The sequence below is a fragment of the Rhinatrema bivittatum genome, chromosome 3 (genome assembly GCF_901001135.1).
Source record: "Rhinatrema bivittatum chromosome 3, aRhiBiv1.1, whole genome shotgun sequence".
Lineage (NCBI taxonomy): Eukaryota > Metazoa > Chordata > Amphibia > Gymnophiona > Rhinatrematidae > Rhinatrema > Rhinatrema bivittatum.
In genome coordinates this window covers 532705056-532727247 of record NC_042617.1, presented here as the reverse complement: position 1 = coordinate 532727247, position 22192 = coordinate 532705056, and the positions used below count along the sequence as shown (strand labels likewise).

At 43.9% G+C, this 22192-nt stretch overlaps 1 protein-coding gene across 1 annotated transcript in view; it reads left to right on the top strand.

Annotated features, from left to right (window-relative positions):
• The first annotated feature begins 496 nt into the window (after window positions 1–496).
• PREB (prolactin regulatory element binding) overlaps window positions 497–22192 on the top strand; it is a 41758-nt gene continuing 20062 nt past the window's right edge. The window contains 2 exon segments of the mRNA XM_029596319.1: window positions 497–1232; window positions 9782–9983. Of these exon segments, the coding sequence (XP_029452179.1) occupies window positions 1098–1232; window positions 9782–9983 (337 nt within the window). The 5' untranslated portion in view covers window positions 497–1097.

Sequence of the window (22192 nt, the reverse complement as noted above, 5' to 3'; positions counted from 1 at the left end):
GCCTGGGCAACCTGCTCCTTCCAGCCCTCCTCTCTTCATCATTCAGAAAGTGCCTTCTCTCAGCTTGTTTCCCTCTCTGACCTCTCCTGCCAGGCCTCTACCCCCTACTTTCTTGGGCTGACTAGCAAAACGTGCCAGATCATTACGAAAGGTCTAACAAAATCCACGATTACACTAGAGCTACACTGACATACAACCACACTAATGCCTGCAATAGAAAAAAATGTCGTTTTCACTTTACTCCCACCCTGACCCAAGCACTAAAAAAGCTGCACTAACTGCTATCAATTCCAGAGCGACTCCCTGCCTCGCCCGTAAATAGATAAATCTCCTCCTGCACTTGCCCTAAACATGCCACTGTTTTGTTTTGTTGGGTTTTTGTTCTGAGCGGGTTTGTGCAAACCTCTATCAGCTTATTAGGTATGTTCAGCGCACCAAAGCAGGCGGTCGTTTCTGCGCAGCTTATGACGTCGGCCCCTAACTTTCCTCTCACCGCCCCACCTCTTCCTGCCCCTTCCAGCCAGCGTCAGCACCAGCAGCTCCTAAACCAGCAATATGAGGCTCCTTTAAAGATTTCCCAGCGCCCCTCACAAAAATGGCTCCACACTGACGCTACGCAAACGGAGCCCATCCCCATAGCGACAGCTCGAGGAACAGGGTCGGGAAATCTCCAACCGGTTTTCGACGTGTTTGTTTTGGGTGAGAGGGGAGGGTGTTTGTCGGGAGCTGACGTGGTCCCTTCCCTGGTGCGCCTGCGCAGTACGGGAGTAAGTCACTGTCCGCTGGTATCCTAGTTTGTGCAGAGCCGGTTGTGGCCTGGCGGGCGGGGATGCTCGCCGCACCGGGCACTCGCGAAGTGGGCGCACCGGGGTCCCGGTGACAGAGCGACGCGGGAGCTTTAGCTCTGCCAGCCGCCGCTGCTCGCCCTCCCTGCAGGAGTCAGCGCTTCTCCCCTCAAGTCTCCTTCCCTCAGGAGTCACCGCTCCCCCCCCCCCCCCCCCCCCACCTCCCCCTAATCGCCTTTCTGGAGCGTGGAAGAAAAGTTTCCCTCTGGCCTCCGGGGCCGGCCTCGGTTCTGTGAGCGCGCAGAGAGCGGGATGGGCCGTCGCAAGCACCCCGAGCTGTACCGGGCCCCCTTCCCCCTGTATACCCTGCAGGTCCACCGCGAGAGCGGGCTGCTCATCACGGCAGGCGGCGGAGGAGCCGCTCAGACGGGCATCAAGAATGGCGTGGTGAGAGCATGCACACGGGCTGAGTGATAACGAGGGAGGGAGGGAGGAACGATACCCCGATCATACACGGTCGGAGCTGCCGCTTTTCAATACGTAAAGTGGAAGCGGCGGTTTATGCTTCCGGCGATGCCTAGGGCCTGATTTTTCACAAGTTTTCCCCATAGGCAGAATGTAAGAAAGCATTTCTTAAATCGGGAACCTTGCAGCGTACAGTACAAAGTCCTTATTTGACCTGGAAACAAAATGTTTTATGTGTATCTATGAGGTATTGTTGGCATTCATACATTTTTCTGGTTCGTCTGGAACGGGTTTGTTCATTTTTTTAGCGCCCCCCCCCCAATGGAGCAGGCTACCAGTCATTTTTTTTCTGCCTGCACTCATTAATACACAACTAATTTTTTATTTATATTCGGCTTTCGTGACACTTCAAAGAAGATTACTTTCAGGTATGGTAATTTCCCTGTCCCCAGAGGATTTACAATCATTGTGCTATTGATCACAGTTTGAGAATGCAAAGACCCAGTTAAGTTTGGGAATATGTGCCCAATTTAGAAGACAGGGAGATTTTCTGGACATATACAGCGTGGTTAGTACTTGGGCCACAGTGTACAAGATGATAAGCAGAGTTTTGAATCTTATCAATGGTGAAGATATCGTTTCTGCAACTAGTAACTCTTTTATGTTATGGTTGCAACAGAATATTCTGATTACTCCAGGAAAGTCTGTTCTCATTTGTTGTTTGATATAGATTGCTAGTTTATAACATAGTAACAATGACAGAAAACGATAAAATGGTTCAAATTTCATATGGTAGCAACTGCTACTCCTTGCTGGTCACCCCAATGTTACTTAAACATGATTTGCTTTTGGTCTTGGTATTCCCAGTATAAACAGGGTTCCTGGGAAGGTATTTGAAAATGGATTGATTTTTATATTTAAAAAGTTTTAAAAGCCAGATTTTCTATAGAATTAGACTGTGGCATAAGAGACCAATATATCAGGCATTTTGCTTTTCTTTATTCAATAAACAGTTTTAAATGTAAAACAGGAGGGGGCAAACATTTTTGTGTCAGGGTCACATAACAAGCTTTTGTCTGCAACAGGGGGACTAGGTGGCCCCTTGGAGCATATCGATAAAATACAGCCCAAAGCATTGAGATGTGAGCAATTCAGGTAGTTTCAATAACACCCCATGACATAATGGAGCCAATGCAATATCAGGTGCTGAGCTCAACGTGCCACTAAATGCATCGTTGGACGTGCGTTTTGGATGTGCTAGGTATACACCCAATGCAGTCGGGATTAGTGCATCCAAAACGTGTGTCCATACCAGCGCCTAGCTAATAGCACTTATATGCAAATGTCATGCTAATGAGGCTAATAGCTAGTACCACGATGTAAAAAAAAAAATGTGCACTTGACGTACACATTTTAACCCTCAAAAATTACACCAGCCCAGAGCTGGTGTTAAGTTTTGAAGCACTCTAAGCAATGCTCAGAAAAGCAAAAAATACAGCTTTTCTGTGGTTCCTCCTACTTAATATTGTTGCAGTACTAAGCAGGAAGAGAACCACAGAAAGCTGCAACATGAAAAAAAAAATCTTGACAATAGGTTAGGAAAAGGGAAGCTCAATTTATGAGCATTAATTTTCCTAACTTGCGACTCTGCACAGGTTAGGAAAACAAATGCTCGGAAAATTGAGTGTCCGTTTTCTTTACCTGCGCACAGCCACTTTTCCTCGGCGCTCAATGCCATGGATGCACAATTTATCCATTCTGCATCCCTTTAAGCATGCCAGCTCATTTAAGTATTAGCGAGCACCCGAGAGGGGATGCGTGCGCATTCAGAAAAACGTGCGTCCAGGTTGGATGCACGTGTTTTGCGTGCATGATAGTGCATCAGCCCCAGTGAGAGGGACAAAGCAGCAGCAGCAGAGAGATTTATACAGCATTTCTTTAAAAATAATCAAGCAATCCAAGACAGCAAAAGAGAGATTTTATTCAGAGTAATAAAAGAGAGCCCCTGCTACCATTATCTTAATATATCTTAGCAAGGGCTCTAGAGAGAACAAACAAGGGCAATAAAGGACACCCTTATCATGACCCTCTAGCTAGAGGAAACTCCTCAGAAAACTTACTATTGACGGTGACCTCCTCTTTTGGTTCTGCATAAAATAACCGTACTGTTTAAAAAAAAAAAAAAAAAAAATTGCGGTGCTAATATAAAAATAGATAATTCCACTCCACCTGGTCAAATGCTTTTTCAGCATCAAAACTAATTGCTAATGAGGGAATCTTATGCCGCAATGACATCTCCATTCCCGCCAGAAACATGCACATATTCATAATGGAGAGCCTGGAGCACACAATCCCATCTTGATTGACCAAAGCAAAGAAATAGGACAGTACAACTCAGGATCCTTCCCAGACTTGGGTATTACGGTGATCAAGACTTGATTAGAGGAAAGAGGGACATTAGCAACTTTCCTTGCAAATTTGTTACCTTTTTGAAGGCATAAATAAACATGTGGATAAAGGTGAACCAGTTGATATAGTGTATCTGGATTTCCAGAAGACATTTGTCAAAGTTCCTCTGAGAGACCTCTTAGGAAATTAACAAGTCAAGGGATAGGGGGCAGTGTCCTATTGTGGATTGCCAACTGATTAAAAGAAAACAGAGTAGAGCTACATGGTAAATTTTCCCAATGAAGAAAGGTGAATAGTGGAGAACCCCAGGGATCTGTTCTGGGACCACTGCTTTTTATTATATTTATAAATGACCTGGAAATGGGAACAGCAAATGAGATGATCAAATTTGCCGATGACACAAAATTATTCAAAGTTGTTAAATCACAAGTGGATTGTGAGAAATTGCAAGAGGACATCGCAGAACTGGGAGACTGGTCATGCAAATGAAATGTAATGTAGACAAGTGCAAAGTGATGCATTTAGGGAAGAATAACCCAAATTATGGCTACACAAGGCAAGGTTCCACATTAGGAGTCGCCACTCAGGAAAAGGATCCAGGTGTTATTGTTGAAAATATGTTAATCTTCTGCTCAGTGCGTAGCAGCAGCCAAGAAAGCAAAAAGAATGCTAGAGATTATTAGAAAAGGAATGGAGAATAAAATCGAGAATATCATAATTCCTCTATATAGCACCATGATGCAACATCATCCTGCGTATTGTTCGCAGTTCTGGTCACCACATCTTAAAAAAGATACAGTAGAATTAGAAAAGGTACAGAGAAGAGCAACCTAAATGATAAAGGGGATGAACACTTCCCCTGTGAAGAAAGGCTAAAGAGGTTAGGACTCTTCAGCTTGGAGAAGAGAAGGCTGAAGGGGAGATATGATAGAGGACTATAAAATGAGTGAAATGGAACCAGTAAACAATCCGTTGTTTACTCTTTTGAAAAGTACAAAGACCGGGGGGGACGGACACAATGAAGTTACTAGGTAATACATTTAAAACTAATTAGAGAAAATTATTGTTTTTTACTCAACCCATAATTAAGCTCTGGAATTTGTTGCCAGAGGATGTGGTGAAAGCCATTTAAAAAAGGTTTGGACATGTTCCTGGAGGAACATGGGATACTGGGCTTGATGGACCTTTGGTCTGACCCAGTATGGCAAGCCTTATATTCTTAACTTGAATTTATAATAAAACTCAGTCTCTGGTTGTCTGGTGTATTAGTGAGTTCATCTCTGCTGGTGTTGCCAAAAACTTTCCTTTATTGGATGTCAGGAGGGTTTTACTAAGATACCTCAAGGTCACAAATGAATTCAGGAAGTCGAATGGAATGTTTGTATTGTTCAGGGTCTAGAGCAGTGGTTCTCAACCGGTGTGTCGCGACACTTCCCAGTCCCCCGCTGACCCAGCTGCTCCCCGGTCCTCCTCCGCCCGGGCTTAAAATGCTGTCAACCCGGGCGGAACGCAGCAGGATAGCTGGATTCAGCGCATCGGCATGGTCTCGTCTTCCTGCCACTCCCCCCCCCCCCCCCCCCCCCGCGACCCGGAAGAGGAAGTGGTGAGCATCGGGTGCGTGCGCGGGAAGAAGAGACCGTGCTAGTGCGGTCAGAATCGGCCCGAAGAACAGAAGAGAGGCGCGGTCTGAAGAATGTGCAGCGTGGCTCGGAGGAAAATGAAGAAGAGCGTCAACCCCCGCGGCCAATGGGACTCCTCCTCCGCGAGGGCTGAAATGAAGGAGGTTAGGGTTGGGAGGAGGCTGCTGCTGCCGCTAGTTCCAGGGAGGGAGAGCGAGTGAATGAGCAAGCAAGTATGTGTGTCTGAGATCCTGTGTGTGTGAGTGAGATAGCATGTATGTGTGTGATTGAGAGCCTACCTGTGAGAGAGCATGAATGTAAGTTTACGATTGGGAACCTGTATGTATAAGTTTGTGATTGAAAACCTGTTTGTGTGAAAGAGTGTGTGTGTATGGTTGAGATCCTTTGTGTGTGAGAGAGATAGTGTGTGTGTGTATGGTTGAGATCCTTTGTGTGTGAGAGAGATAGTGTGTGTGTGTGTGTGTATGATTGAGATCCTTTGTATGTGAGAGAGATAGTGTGTGTGTATGATTGAGATCCTTTGTGTGTGAGAGAGATAGTGTGTGTGTATGATTGAGATCCTTTGTGTAAAAGTAAGAGAGAGACAGCATGTGTGTCTGTGTGTGATTGAGAGCTGGTTTAGGTAAGGGAGCATGTGAGTATGTGATTGAGAGCCTGTGTGTAAATGAGAGAAAGAGAGAGAGCATGTTTGTAAGCACGTGAATGAGAGTCTGTGTGTGAGAGAAAGACAGCATGTATGTGTGTGATTGAAAGCCTGTGTGTGTAAGCGTGAAAAGATAGACAGCATGTGTGTAAATGTGTAAGAGCCTATATAAGTGAGAGAAAAAGCATGTGTATATGTGAGTGACTGAGTGCATGTGTGTATAGGTGTGTAATTGAGAGCCAGTGTGAGAGAGAGCGCTGGTATTTGACTGAGAGAGGAGAAAGTTCCAGGCAAACCACCCCTCCTCCTGCTAATTCAAAACAATCTCAGGACACCTGGATATCAAACGTTTCCAGATATGCAGAGCAAACAAAGTTTTGTATCCTTATTTTTCATTACTGGGTCTTTGTGTCTGCTATTTTGAAATATTTTATTGGTATCTAGAAATTTTTTATATGAGCTTTTAATTATTGGATATTCCACTCATCAGCTGTTTCGAAGTAATCTGTTCTTTTTGTTAGTATGGTTTTACTGCTACTGATTTTATATTTCTTGATTTTTTTTATAAGGATAGGTGATGTTTCTTTTTTCCTTTATTATACTGCATACAGAGATTCTGGCTTGTTGCAGTTTCCATTTAAGTTTTTGTCTGCATGCTTCTAGTTATGCGTTTTGATCTCTTTATTCTTTGTTAGGTGAGGGTCAGCACATGTTATTTAGGTGAGGTTTTCTGCTGGCGTGTAGTTTCTGTGTAGGGCTCTATAGCAGTCTGTCTTGGTCCGTTTTCCTAATAGGAGATGTATTGGTGTCTTAAGGCCTGTGTAATATTTCAGTGTTGCCTTTTCTTAGGTAAGGTGATTACTGTTTAAGTGCCGGAAATTGGTGCTGTTTTGGTGTGGGATGTTTACTATTTATGCAATTTCTGTTCAGACAGAATATGTTTCTTTTCCTTGTGTCATTTTAAATAATAAAAATAATTACCGGACCTTTACGTTTTATTTCCGCCGTGAATTGTAATGAGCAGTGTGTCACACGTGAGCATGGCCTGTCAGGTGTGTCACGATGGGAAAAAGATTGAGAACCACTGGTCTAGAGGATGGGTTGGGCAGTGTCCAAAGCATCTGTGGCAGGGGTGGCCAACTCCAGTTCTCAAGACCAACAAATGGGTCCAGTTTTCAGGATATCCATAATAAATATGCTTGAGATATATTTGCATACAGTGGAGGGAGTTTATGGAAGCAAATCTACCTTATGCATATTCATTGTGGATATCCTGAAAATCAGACTTGTTTGTGGCTCTTGAGGACCGGAGTTGGCCACCCCTGGTCTATAGCAAGATGGAGCAAGGAAACAAACGGGGCAGCCTAACATTGTAGCAGGCAGAAAAGTGCCACCCAAGCTGCACACTTATTCAACTAGAGCCCAGGCCTCGTCTTGGGCAGAGTATAAGATGGTTTCCCCACTCATTTGTAAAGCATTATATATTGGATCTACATGCAAGACACTGGTCAAAATTCTGTAGGAGAGCCCTAGGCACTATCAAAGCCTCATACCAATCGGGGTAGTTTACTGCTTGGGCATTTCCCACTTGTCTGGAATTGTCTAACGAGACGAAGAGAAAGATGAAATTTAAACTTACCCATTAATTTCCTTTCCTTGAGACCTGACAGATCAGTCCAGAACCCTCCCAGGAAAGAAAAGCTGAGTTACTTATTTAAAAGATACATAGAAAGGAAAGAACATTTTATTTATTTATAATATTTATATTCCATATATACATAAATATGTGCTAAGTGGATTTCATGTAAAAACATATGTAATAAATCAAATAGCATAAAACTCATGACAAATGCACTTTAACTCACAAACATAAATAAAATATAACTTAGTCAAAAGTCTCAATAACGTTTTCAGCTCTTTACAAAATTGAGCATAGACATTTCCATATCAGAAGGCAGAGCATTCCAAGCAATTGGCTCTGCAATAGAAAAGGCCTTGAATGAGTAGCTTGTAAATAGGCAGCTCTCCTTCGCTAATCCAAAAAACAAAACAAAACAGGAGAAGAATACATGCAGTTAATTAGTCCTTTTCTGAACTATAAGTTGGAGAGCCCTGGAGAGGAACAGGAGAACCTGTTGTAGACAGGATGAGTACATAAATAGATTTTTCTCTCTCTCCTATTTGTTCTTGTATAGAAAGGGATAAAGTAAAATTTGCTGTTTAGGGGCAAGCTAGGCCAAGAGGCTAATGGCAAATTATCCTGCTATCCCAGAGTATATATGCTCAGACCATGTCAGAATGGAAGTTCTCAGCCTCCACTTGCTATAGCAAGTGTAACCCATTTATCTGTACTGGTCTGTCAGAACTCAAGGAAAGGAAATTAATGGGTAAGTTTAAATGTCATCATATCCTGATGAACTATACTCAAAATTATGCTGGTATATAATTTCTCAGGGTATATACAGTAGGATTGTTTTTGTAGGAAACATAGCTGCTTCTACTTTACTGTGCTCTTCATCCTTTAGCTTTGCATTATCTTTTCTCAAATTCTGCAATATTACCTCTGCTCTGATTCCTACAGGTCTCCTCTATCACTTTTTAACAAAGCACTGCTGTTACCTGCCTTCCATAATCCTGTGCATGTGCTTTGGAAAAGTGCTTCAGTACAAGTGATAGAGTGGACATGCTGGAGTTGAATGCGATCACTGGATGGCTGGACATAGCAAAAGATTTTAAGATTTAACAGAAGCTAATCTCTAACTCCAGCAGGAGAAAGATAGAAGGTGTTGTACATTTGTTGGGACAGCTTGCTGCTTGTGTCATGCAGACTGTTGAATTGATGTTCTTTCTATATGCACAGTAATCATAAATGGCAAAACCTAGTGAATAGCACGCTATAGAATCATTTACTATGCATCTATGTACATCGCTTTGGAAATTTTTATGGTAAAAATTGGAAGGCGATTAACACATTTTATAAATCAGTTTACTAGAGATTGATGGGAATTAGCCCTGCATCTCCATGTTTGAGGTGTGCCTTTCAAGTAGTGTGCTTTGCTGCTACCCATGTCACTAAAACCACATGACAAGTGATAACTGGAGCAATTTTCAGACTGGGTGCATAAGTGCAAAGTCCACAGGTATTTTTACCTGTGGACTTTACACCAATATTCAAAGGCAAAACTTTCCATTTTGAAAAAAAAGTTTAAGAAAAAGTACTTCCACAACTTTGCACCTGCCATTTGTTTGGGTCCTTTTTCGAGGTAAATTTACACACACACATTTGGAAATGTAAACATCTAAATATGAGTGCAAACTTCCCCCCCCCCCCCCCCAACCCGTCCCCGGGAAACACCTCCCCTCACTACAGGTAAAGGGTAGGCAGTTTTCAGAGACCCAATTGCCACGTGGTAATGGCTTCTGAAAACTGCTCTCTCTACTAGTAGGATGTAAGCATTGGTGTACATGACACTTTTTTATCCATCATAGAGATGAGGCAGAATGTTTTCCTGAATCTGTGTAGGATCTTTCAGTAGGGGATGGACTAAACTGTACATCTTTGTTTGAATTTAGCCTTGACATTTTACCTGGTAATCTCAGCAGATGTTGTACAGCAGTTCAGACTGATCCCATTCACTAACAGATTTTGTCTAAGACAGAGTTGCGGTACAGTACAGTACAGCAGTGGAAGGGAAGCTTGCTCTGTGACTTTTAGTTTTGTATTATCTCTGCGTAAATGAAGTTCATTTTCTAGTTGTTAGTGTGGCATCTTGCTTGCAAGTATTTCTGACTTTTGCTGCTCTTTCTTGTAAGAGATATTGCTGTTTTTTTCTCCACAGCACTTCTTGCGTTTAGAACGGATTAGCAAACAGCTCAGTGCCTCTCTGCTTCACTCGCATGACACAGAAACTCGTGCCCCAATGAACATAGCTCTGGCTGGCAATGTGATTGCAACAGGACAAGATGCATATTGCCACATTCTCAAGTTCCATTTGGGAAAACAGGGGGAGAAAAAAGCTGGTAATAGCCAAGGAAAGCAAGGTAAGAATGTCTTCTGCTGATCTGTGAATTTCAGCAGTGTTAACTGTTGGAAACGTTTGTGTATTTAATGTAATAGTCATGCTATATATGTATGTACATGTAACACTTGCTAGATCACTCTCAGTAATGTTTAAAAACATATTTGCCCTGCCTTCTTGGTCCATAAGAATATAAGATATGCCATACTGGGTCAGACCAAGGGTCTATCAAGCCCAGTATCCTGTTTCCAATAGTGGCCAATTCAAGTCACAAGTATCTGGCAAGTAAACAAACATTAGATAGATCACAAGCTTCTATTGCTTATTAATTACCGTCATAGCAGTTTATGGATTTTTCCTCTAGGAACTTATCAAATCCTTTTTTTAAACCCAGTTACACTAACTGCTCTAACCACATCCTCTGGCAATGAATTCCAGAGCTTAACTATGCGCGGAGTGAAAAATAATTTTCGATTTGTCTTAAATGAGCTACTTGCTAACTTCATGGAGTGCTCGCTGGTCCTTCTATTATCTGAGAGAGTAAATAACCAATTTACATTAACTTGTTCAAGTCCTTTCATGATTTGTAGACTTCTATCACATCCCCCCTCAGTCGTCTTTTCTCCAAACTGAACAGCCCTAACTTTTTAGCCTTTCCTCATAGGACAGCCGTTTCATGCCCCTTATCATTTTGGTCACCCTTCTCTGCACTTTCTCCAGTGTAGCTATATCCTTTTGGAGATGTGGTGACCAGAACTGCACACAGTATTCAAGGTGCGGTCTCACCATGGAGCGATACAGAGGCATTATGACATCTTCCATTTTATTTTCCATTTCCTTCTTAATAATTCCTAACATTCTGTTTTGCTTTTTTGATCCGCACAGCACACTGGGCCGAAGATTTCAATGAATCACTGGGCTGAAGATTTCAATGAATTATCCATTATGATGCATAGATCTCTTTCGTGGGTGGTAACTCCTAAGATGGAACCTAACATTGCGTAACTCTCGCAAGGGTTATTTTTCTCTATATTGCATCACTTTGCACTTGTCCAAATTAAATTTCTTCTGCCATTTGGAAGCCCAATCTTTCCATCTCGCAAGGTCATCCTGCAATTCATCACAATCTGCTTGAGATTTAATACTCTGAATAATTTTGTGTCATCCGCAAATTTGATTATCTCATTCGTGGTACGCTTTCCAGATCATTTATAAATATATTAAAAAGCACCAGTCCAAGTACAGATCCCTGAGGCACTCCACTGTTTACCTCCTTGCATTGTGAAAACTGACCATTTAATCCTACTCTCCATTTCCTGTCTTTTAACCAACTTGCAATCCACAAAAGGACATCACTTCCTATCCCATTACTTTTTCGTTTTCTTAGAAGCCTCTCATGCGGGACTTTGTCAGACACCTTCTGAAAATCCAAATACACCACATCTACAGGTTCACTATCGTACCCCCAGTTTTCTATGCTAAGTTCAGTGATGTTAATGATACTTGTTGGCGGGACTGTGGCTTCCCGGGTACTTTTTACCATCTGTGGTGGGAGTGCCCTGTTGTGCAAAGGTTTTGGAGTTGGGTGGCAGAACTTATTTCACTTATTTGTGGTCAGACATTGCGGATGGACCCTGCTGTCCTTTTGTTGGGACGATGGCCCATGCGATGGGAAATGAGGGGCTGCAGGAAGCTGGTGGGACATATGCTGCATGCCTAACAGTGGCCCATCAATGGAAGAGTTCTCCCACTAGCTCCTGTTGGGAATCTAAGTTACTAGACATTGCACTTATGAAAAAATTAACTCTCTCTTTGCAAAACCAGCGAGAGAAATATCAAGCTGTATGCGGGATATATTGGAAATGGAGGGAGGGGGTGTAATTGAGCTGCTCAGGGGAATACTTGGATATTGCACGCTGTGGCTACTTTTCTTTTCTGTAATGACCACAGTGTTACCTGTGACATGTTAGTTATCTTTTTTTGATGCCATATATTGTATCATTTGGGAAAACTGTTTATAAATAAAGAGTTAAAAAAAAATGTAGGAGATTTGTGAGGCAAGACTTCCCTTGGGTAAATTTATGCTGGCTGTGTCCCATCAAACCATATCATAAGAAACATAAGAACATGCCATACTGGGGTCAGACCAAGGTTCCATCAAGCCCAGCATCCTGTTTCCAACAGAGGCCAAACCAGGCCACAAGAACCTGGCAAGTAACCAAGTCTATCCCATGCTACTGATGCCAGTAATAGCAGTAGCTATTTTCTAAGTCATCTTAATTAATAGCAAGTAATGGACTTCTCCTCAAAGAACTTATCCAATCCTATTTTAATCACAGCTACACTAACTGCACTAACCACTTCCTCTGGCAACAAATTTCAGAGTTTAATTGTGCGTTGAGTGAAAAAGAACTTTCTCCGATTTAGTTTTAAATGTGCCCAATGCTAACTTCATGGAGTGCCCCCTAGTCTTTCTATTATCTGAAAGAGTAAATAACCGATCCACATCTACTTGTTCTAGACATCTCATGATTTTAAACACCTCTATCATATCCCCCCTCAACCGTCTCTATTCCAAGCTGAAAAGTCCTAACCTCTTTAGTCTTTCCTCATAGGGGAGCTGTTCCATTCCCCTTATCATTTTGGTCACCCTTCTGTGTACCTTCTCCATCACAACTATTTCTTTTTTGAGATGCGGCGACCAGAATTGTACACAGTATTCAAGGTGCAGTCTCACCATGGAGCGATACTGAGGCATTATGACTATTTCCGTTTTATTCACCATTCCCTTTCTAATAATTCCCAACATTCTGTTTGCTTTTTGACTGCCGCAGCACACTGAACCGACTATTTCAATGTGTTATCCACTATGACGCCTAGATCTTTCTTGGGTGGTAGCACCTAATGTGGAACCTAACGTTTTGTAACTATAGCATGGGTTATTTTTCCCTGTATGCATCACCTTGCACTTATCCACATTAACTTTCATCTGCCATTTGATGCCCAATTTTCCAGTCTCACAAGGTCTTCCTGCAATTTATCACAATCTGCTTGTGTTTTAACTACTCTGAACAGTTTTGTATCATCTGCAAATCTGATTACCTCACTCGTCTTATTTCTTTCCATATCATTTATAAATATATTGAAAAGTAAGGGTCCCAATACAGATCCATGAGGTACTCCACTGCCCACTCCCATTGAGAAAATTGTCCATTTAATCCTACTCTGTTTCCTGTCTTTTAGCCAGTTTGTAATCCACGAAAGGACATTGCTACCTATTCCATGACTTTTACTTTCCTAGAAGCCTCTCATGAGGAACTTTGTCAAATGCCTTCTGAAAATCCAAGTACACTACATCTGCCAGTTCACCTTTATCCACATGTTTATTAATTCCTTCAAAAAAGTGAAGCAGATTTGTGAGGCAAGACTTGCCTTGGGTAAAGCCATGCTGACTTTGTTCCATTAAACCATGTCTTTCTTATATATGTTCTGTGATTTTGATGTTTAGAACACTTTCCACTATTTTTCTTGGCACTGAATTCAGGCTAACCGGTCTGTAGTTTCCCAGATCATCCCTGGAGCCCTTTTTAAATATTGGGGTTATATTAGCTACCCTCCAGTCTTCAGGTACAATGGTTGATTTTAATGATAGGTTTGAAATTTTTACAATAGGTCTGACATTTCAGTTTTTAGTTCTTTCAGAACCCTGGGGTGTATACCATCCGGTCCAGGTGATTTACTACTCTTCAGTTTGTCAATCAGGCCTACCACATCTTCTAGGTTCACCGTGATTTGATTCAGTCCATCTGAATCATTACCCATGAAAACCTTCTCCAGTATGTGTACCTCCCCAACATCCTCTTCAGTAAACACCAAAGCAAAGAAATCATTTAATCTTTCCGCGATGGCCTTATCTTCTCTAAGTGCCCCTTTAACCCCACGATCATCTAACAGTCTAACTGACTCCCTCACAGGCTTTCTGCTTCAGATATATTTTAAAAAGGTTTTACTGTGAGTTTTTGCCTCTACGGCCAACTTCTTTTCAAATTCTCTCTTAGCCTGTTTTATCAATGTCTTACATTTAACTTGCCAACACTTATGCATTATCCTATTTTCTTGTGTTGGATCCTTCTTCCAATTTTGGAATGAAGATCTTTTGGCTAAAATAGTTTCTTTCACCTCCCCTTTTAACCTTTCTGGTAATCATTTTGCCTTCTTTCCACCTTTCTTAATGTGTGGAATACATCTGGACTGTGCTTCTAGGATGGTATGTTTTAACAGTGACCATGCCTCTTGCATACTTTTTACCTTTGTAGCTGCTCCTTTCAGTTTTTTTCTAACTATTTTTCTCATTTTATCAAAGTTTCCCTTTTGAAAGTTTAGCACGAGAGCTGTGGATTTGCTTACTGTCCCCCTTCCAGTCATTAATTCAAATTTGATCATATTATGATCACTGTTGCCAAGCGGCCCCACCACCGTTACCTCTCTCACCAAATCCTATGCGCCACTAAGAAGTTGATCTAAAGTTGCTCCTTCTCGTGTCAGTTCCTGAACCAATTGCTTCATAAAACTGTCATTTATTCCATCCAGGAACTTTATCTCTCTAGCATGTCCCGATGATATATTTATCCAGTCAATACTGGGCTAATTGAAATCTCCCATTATTACCGCACTACCAATTTGGTTAGCTTCCCTAATTTCTCTTAGCATTTCACTGTCCATCTCACCATCTTGACCAGGTGGATGGTAGTATGCTCCTATCACTATAGTATACTCCTATCACTTTCCCTGTACGTACCAGGATCAGTCCAGACTGCTGGGTTATGCCTCCCCTCCAGCAGATGGAGTCAGAGAAAAAACTGAAAAGCACCACCCATATAACCCGGGGCCACCTGCGATCCCCTCAGTATTTTCTCTGACTCCAGCAGATGAGAGACATAACCTGCGGTCCTGATCTGGGTATACTTGGGGCCTTGCCCCCTCCAGGTTTGAAAAAAAAAAGAGAGAAAGAGGGGAATATCCCTCAATAAATTTGAAGAGTTTTGCTCTTGTGACTGGATCATTTAAAAAAAAAAATAATAATAATAAAACAAGTTGTTTGTTTTTGCAGCCATCTGTGGGCAGGCTCGGCAGGGCTGTGTCCTGCCTGATTGTTTTCCCGGAGTTTCCTTGGCCTGGTGAGCAGAGGGGGAGGATTTACCGGTGGGCCAGTCACTCTCCCCCCCTCTCAGAGACGTTTCATTCCTCTGGGCTCCCTTCCCCCGTGCCGGTCCCTGCGGGCTGAGATTTAAAAAAATAAGGCAACTTTTTAAATTTCTATTTTGTGGTCCCAAAGAAGGATGGGTCCTTCCGCCCAATTTTGGACCTAAAGCAGGTCAACAAAGTGTTAAGAGTGCCTCGCTTTCGCATGGAAACATTGCGGTCGGTGATTGCAGCAGTGCACAAGGGAGAATTTTTGGCTTCTTTGGATCTGACGGAGGCGTATCTTCACATTGGAATTCAGGAGCACCATCAGCGATTTCTCAGGTTCATGGTCCTAGGGCAGCACTATCAGTTTCGGGCTCTGCCTTTTGGTCTGGCGTCTGCTCCTCGCGTTTTTACCAAGGTGTTGGTGGTGGTAGCGGCAAGCTTGCGTCGGGAAGGAATTCTGGTTCATCCATACCTGGACGATTGGCTCATTCGGGCGAAGTCGGAAAAGCTCTGTCTCGTGGCGGTCCATTCGGTGGTGAGTTGCTTGCAGTCTCTGGGTTGGGTTGTCAACTATGCCAAGAGTCAGTTGACACCCTCTCAGGTGATAGAGTTCCTAGGAGCGCGCTTCGATACATCGGCGGGCAGGGTTTCCCTACCTCTCGAGCGCATGGAGCGGTTGATGTTCCAGGTTCGGCGTCTTCTTTCACTTGCTTCTCCGGTGGTATGGGACTATTTGCAGGTTCTTGGATATATGGCATCTACCCTGGAGTTAGTTCCTTGGGCTTTTGCTCATTTACGACCATTACAGAGAGCGCTGCTCTCGCGTTGGGACCCAAAGTCGGAGGAGTATCAGGTCCCCCTGCCTCTGGTCGAACCATCCCGGTCCAGCCTGTCCTGGTGGCTCAATCCAGATCACCTGCTGAGGGGAGTCTTTCTCGAGAGTCCCCATTGGATAGTGGTGACAACGGATGCCAGCCTCTCCAGTTGGGGGGGCAGTGTGCCAGTCGCAGTCATCTCAGGGCCGTTGGTCCCCCTGGCAGGCGCAATGGTCCATCAACAAGTTGGAGACCAGAGCGGTTCGGCTGGCCCTACAGCATTTCTTACCACTGATATGCAGCAAGGCGGTACGGATTCTCTCCGACAATGCGACCATGGTGTCCTATATCAACAGGCAGGGAGGTACCAGAAGCCGAGCCGTGTCCGAGGCCGATTTGTTGATGAAATGGGCGGAGCGTCACCTCGATCGGATTGCGGCATCTCACATAGCCGGGGTCGACAATGTTCAAGCAGACTTTCTCAGCCGGCAACGGTTGGATCCCGGAGAGTGGGAGCTGTCTGAGGAAGCCATGAGAATGATAATTCGGAAATGGGGAATCCCACACCTGGACCTCATGGCGACTCGTCAAAACGCAAAGGCAGCTCGCTTCTTCAGTTGCAGACGAGACCACGGGTCCGAAGGGGTGGATGCCCTGGTTCTCCCCTGGCCAACCCACGTTCTTCTGTACGTGTTTCCTCCATGGCCCCTCGTAGGAAAGGTGTTGCGCCGCATAGAGTCATACCAGGGGCCGGTGATCCTGGTCTCTCCCGAGTAGGCTCGGAGGCCATGGTTTGCCGATCTGGTCAACCTAGCGGTGGACGGGCCGTTACGGTTCGGTCGCCTTCCCGGCCTGTTGCGTCAGGGTCCAGTATATTTAGAGCAGGCACATCGATTCTGTCTAGCGGCCTGGCTTATGAGAGGAGGCATTTAAGAAAAAAGGGATACTCGGAGGCTGTGATTTCTACGCTGCTCCGAGCTTGGAAAACCTCTATGTCTCTTAATTACGTCAGAGTCTGGAAAGTCTTTGACTCCTGGTGTCAGCAGTTCAGTTTGTCACCTCGCCGGGCTACTATTGGTGACATCCTGTCTTTTTTTATAGGCCGGGTTACAGAAGGGCCTCTCCTTCAGCTCGCTCCGGGTGCAAGTATCGGCCCTGGGCAATCTTTGTGGCAAGATTGGTGGTCGTTCCATAGCGGCTCATCCGGATTTGATGCGTTTCTTGAAGGGGGCTAATCATTTGAAACCGCCGGTTCGTGCGGTTTGTCCATCTTGGAGTTTGAACCTGGTTCTCCGTTCTCTGTGTGGCGCACCTTTTGAACCATTGAAGCGAGCAATGCTTAAAGACTTGACACTTAAAGCGGTGTTTCTTGTGGCCATTTGCTCAGCTAGGCACGTTTCCGAGCTTCAGGCTCTATCATGTCGCGAACCGTTCCTGCGTATTGCGGATTCGGGTATTTCTCTTCACACAGTACCTTCCTTTTTGCCAAAGGTTGTTTCGGCCTTTCATGTGAATCAATCCGTCGAATTGCCAGCCTTCTCGGGGGCAGACAAGGACCTCCGGAGGTTGGACGTCCGTCGGGTTCTTTTGCGATATTTGGAGGTTACCAATCCGTTTCGAGTGTCGGATCACCTTTTTGTTCTGTGGAGTGGTCCGAAGAAAGGGGCACAGGCTTCTAAGACTACTATCGCCCGGTGGTTGAAGACCGCTATTGCCTCTGCTTACATAAGCGGTGGGCGCCCGGTACCTGAGGGTCTTAAGGCGCATTCTCTTAGGTCTCAGGCGGCGTCTTGGGCGGAAAGCCAGTGTGTGTCACCGCAGGAGATTTGTCGGGCAGCCACATGGAAGTCCTTACACACATTTGCTAAGCATTACCGATTGGATGTGAGGGATCCCAGAGTGGATTCCTTCGGTGATAGGGTGCTTTGCGCGGGTCTCTCCAGGTCCCACCCCATTTAGGGCAGCTTGGGTACATCCCAGCAGTCTGGACTGATCCTGGTACATACAGGGAAAGGAAAATTATGTCTTACCTTCGATAATTTCCGTTCCTGTAGTACCAAGGATCAGTCCAGACGCCCGCCCATGTACCGGAGAGTCCAATCGGTGTGTCGTTATTTTTTGCAGATCAATGCTGATCTTGAAGAGCATATGTTTTACGTGTTACGGAACAAGTTGCTCCTTCATTGGGGCAGGTTTAGTTTAGATTTAACTTGATCTGGTCACTAGTTGCAGAGTGTTTCTAAGTTTTTTATCTTTCTCAAGTCCTTTTTGGAAGGATAATGGTTTTTCATTCTGCTTTGTTATCAATAATACTGAGGGATCGCAGGTGGCGCCCCAGGTTATATGGGTGGTGCTTTTCAGTTTTATCTCTGACTCCATCTGCTGGAGGGGAGGCATAACCCAGCAGTCTGGACTGATGCTTGGTACTACAGGAACGGAAATTATCGAAGGTAAGACATAATTTTCCTATAGTCTTCCTCAACACACAAGGGATTTCTACCCATAAAGATTCAATTGTGCATTTAGTCTCGTGCAGGATGTTTATCCTGTTGGACTCTATGTCATCCCGGACATAAAGCGCTACACCGCCTCCCGGGTGCTCCTCTCTGTTGTTGCGATATAATTTGTACCCCGGTATAGCACTGTCCCATTGGTTATCCTCCTTCCACCATGTCTCTGAGATGCCAATTAAGTCTATGTCCTCATTCACTGCTATACATTCTAATTCTTCCATCTTACTTCTTAGACTTCTGGCATTAGCCTACAAACATTTCAAAGTTTGTTTTTTGTTTGTATTTTCATTCTGTTTCTTAATTGATAGGGATAAGTTTAGAATTTTTTAGCTCAGGTAAGTTTTTAGTTACAGGCACTTGGACTACTTTTCTTATTATTGGAACCTCACTGTCGGAATGCCTTAATTCTAATGCATCATTAGTATCCTTTGAAGATATCTCTCTCTCTCTCTCTCTGAACCATGCGTTGCTGAGCGACTGTCGGCTTTCCCCTTTGTTCTAGTTTAAAAGCTGCTCTATCTCCTTTTTTAAAGGTTAGTGCCAGCAGTCTGGTTCCACCTTGGTTAAGGTGGAGCTCATCCCTTCGAAAGAGACTCCCCCTTCCCCAGAAGGTTCCCCAGTTCCTAACAAAACTGAATCCCTCTTCCTTGCACCATCGTCTCATCCACGCATTGAGACTCTGGAGCTCTGCCTGCCTCTGGGGACCTGCGTGTGGAACAGGGAGCATTTCAGAGAATGCTACCCTGGAGGTTCTGGATTTAAGCTTTCTACCTAAGAGCCTAAATTTGGCTTCCAGAACCTCCCTCCCACATTTTCCTATGTCGTTTTGTGATTTTATTCTTTATAACAGTTTCCATGATTTTTCCCAGCACTGAAGTCAGGCTCTCACTGGTTTATAGTTTCCCAGATCACCCCTGGAGCCCTTTCTAAATATCGGGGTTACATTGGCCATCTTCCTATGTTTCAGGTACATTGGATGATTTTAATGATATATTACCAATTAATTGAAATAGGTCTGAAATTTCATTTTTTTAGTTCTTTCAGAACCCTGGGGTGTATAGCATCCAGTCCAGATGATTTACAACTCTTCAGTTTGTCAATCAGGCTTTACCACATCTTCCAGGTTCACAGTGATCTGGTTCAGTTGATCTGAATCATCACCCATGAAAACCTTCTCCAGAACGGGTGTATCTCCAATATTCTCTTCAGTAAACACTGCAGCAAAGAACTTGTTTAATCCTTCTGTGATGGCTTTATCTTCTGTAAGTGCCCCTTTAACCCCTTGATCATCCAGTGGTCCAACTGACTCCTTTGCAGGCTTTCTGCTTCGGACATATTTAAAAATGTTTTTATTGTGAGTTTTTGCCTCTGTGGTCAACTTCTTTTCAAATTTTCTCTTGGCCTGTCTTATCAGTGTCTTACATTTAACTTGCCAGTGCTTATGCTTTATCCTGTTTTCTTCTGATGGATACTTCTTCCAGTTTTTGATGAAGATTTTAGAATAGTTTCTTTTACCTCACCTTTTAACCATGCCTGTAATTGTTTGCCTTCCTTCCACCTTTCTTAATATGTGGAATCCATCTGGTCTGTGCTTCTAGGATGGTATTTTTTAACAATGTCCATACCTGTTGCATACTTTTTCCTTTGTAGCTGCCCCTTTCATTTTTTTCTAACTATTTTTCTCATTTTATCAATTTCCCTTTTGAAAGTTTAGCGCTAGAGCTGTGGATGTACATACTGTCCCCCTTCCAGTCATTAATTCAAATTTGATCATATTATGATCACTTTTGCCCAGTGGCCCCACCACCGTTGCCTCTCTCACCAAATCCTGCGCTCCACTGAGAATCAGATCTAAAATTGCTCCCCGCTCATCGGTTCCTGAACCAATTGCTCCATAAAACTGTCATTTTATTCCATCCAGGAACTTTATCTGTCTAGCATGCCATGATGTTTCACTTACCCAGTCAATATTGGGCTAATTGAAATCTCCCATTATTACTGCACTACCAGTTTGGTTAGCTTCCCTTATTTCTCTTAGCATTTTGTCTGCCTCACCATTTTGGCCAGGTGGACGGTAGTATATTTCTATCACTATTCTCTTCCCCAACACACATGGGATTTCTACCCGTAAAGATTTGATTGTATAATTAGTCTCATGCAGGATCTTTATCCTGTTGGTCTCTATGCCATCCCGGACATAAAGGGTCACCCCACCACCAAGATGCTCCTCTCTTGTCATTGGGATATAATTTGGATCCCGGTAAAACATTATCCCATTGGTTATCCTCTTTCCACCATGTCTCTGAGGTGTCAATTAAGCCTGTCATCATTCACTGCTATGCACTCTAATTTCTTCCACCTTACTTCTTATACTTTTGGCATAGCATACAGACATTTCAAAGTGAGATTTTTGTTTGTATTTACATTCTGCTTTTCATTTGACAGGGATAAATTGGAATCTTTTAGCTCAGGTGAGTTTTTAATTGTAGGCACTTGGACTACTTTTCTTATTATTGGAACCTCTCTGTTGGGATGCCCTAACTCTAGTGCTTGATTAGTATCCTTTTGAAGATACCTCCCTCCGAACCATGTGCTGCTGATCGACTGTCAGCTTTCCCTTAGAGCAGCTTTTAAACTAGAACAATCTCCTTATTAAAGGTTAGCATGAGCAGCCTGGTTCCACCCTGGTTAAGGTAGAGCCCATCTCTTCAGAAAAGACTTTCCTTTGCCCAAAAGGTTCCCCAGTTCCTTACAAAACTGAATCCCTCTTCCCTGCACCATCGTCTCATCCATGCATTGAGAGTCCAGAGCTCTGCCTGCCTCTGGGGACCTGCGTATAGAACAGGGAGTATTTCAGAGAATGCTACCCTGGAGGTTCTGTATTTCAGCTTTCTATCTAAGAGCCTAAATTTGGCTTCTAGAACCTCCCTCCCACATTTTCCTATGTCTTGGTGCCCATATATACTACAACAGCCAGCTCCTCCCCAGCACTGTCTAAAATCCTATGTAGGTGACTCGTGAGGTCTGCCATCTTCGCACCAGGTAGGCATGTTACCAGGCGATCCTCACGCCCACCAGCCACCCAGCTATCTTAATTCCTAATAATCGAATCACCAACTATGATGGCTGATCTAACCCTTCTCTCCATGGCAGAAGCCTTGGGAGAGACATCCTAGGTACGAAAGGATGATGCACCACCTGGAAAGCAGGTGTTATAATTCGGTCTGATAGTGAACTGTGGATCGTGGCAAGAGTTGACTCCACCCACAGGGAGAAGCAGTGTGGGGGCTTGCCACGATAAGCTAGCTCTCAGCAGTAATGGACAGAGAGAGAAAGAGTCGTTATTATACTGCAAAGGTAGATTGCTCTTGGGATGGGCAGTATGGCATTGTCCAGAGTAGAGTTACCCAGAGCTGGTATCTGGTAGCGAGGGGTGCCCCTGCCTTTTCCAAGTGCTTGTTGAAGTGTGGGTCTGGTAGTGGTCCGCAGAGCGGGGTACGCAGAGAATCCACACTGTAAGTGACAAGCAAGGCAGGAGAGTCAGGCAGGGTAGCTGCAGTACTCACACAGGCGAAGTAAGCTGGAACAGAGAGGGTCCTCCGAGGAGCAGGTGACTGGAACGCGGCAAGGCCCCCAAGGAGCGGGTACCTAAGGCGTTCGAGCAGGAACACTGGAACAAATAGGCGTCTGCCAAGTGAAGGGATTCAGCAGGA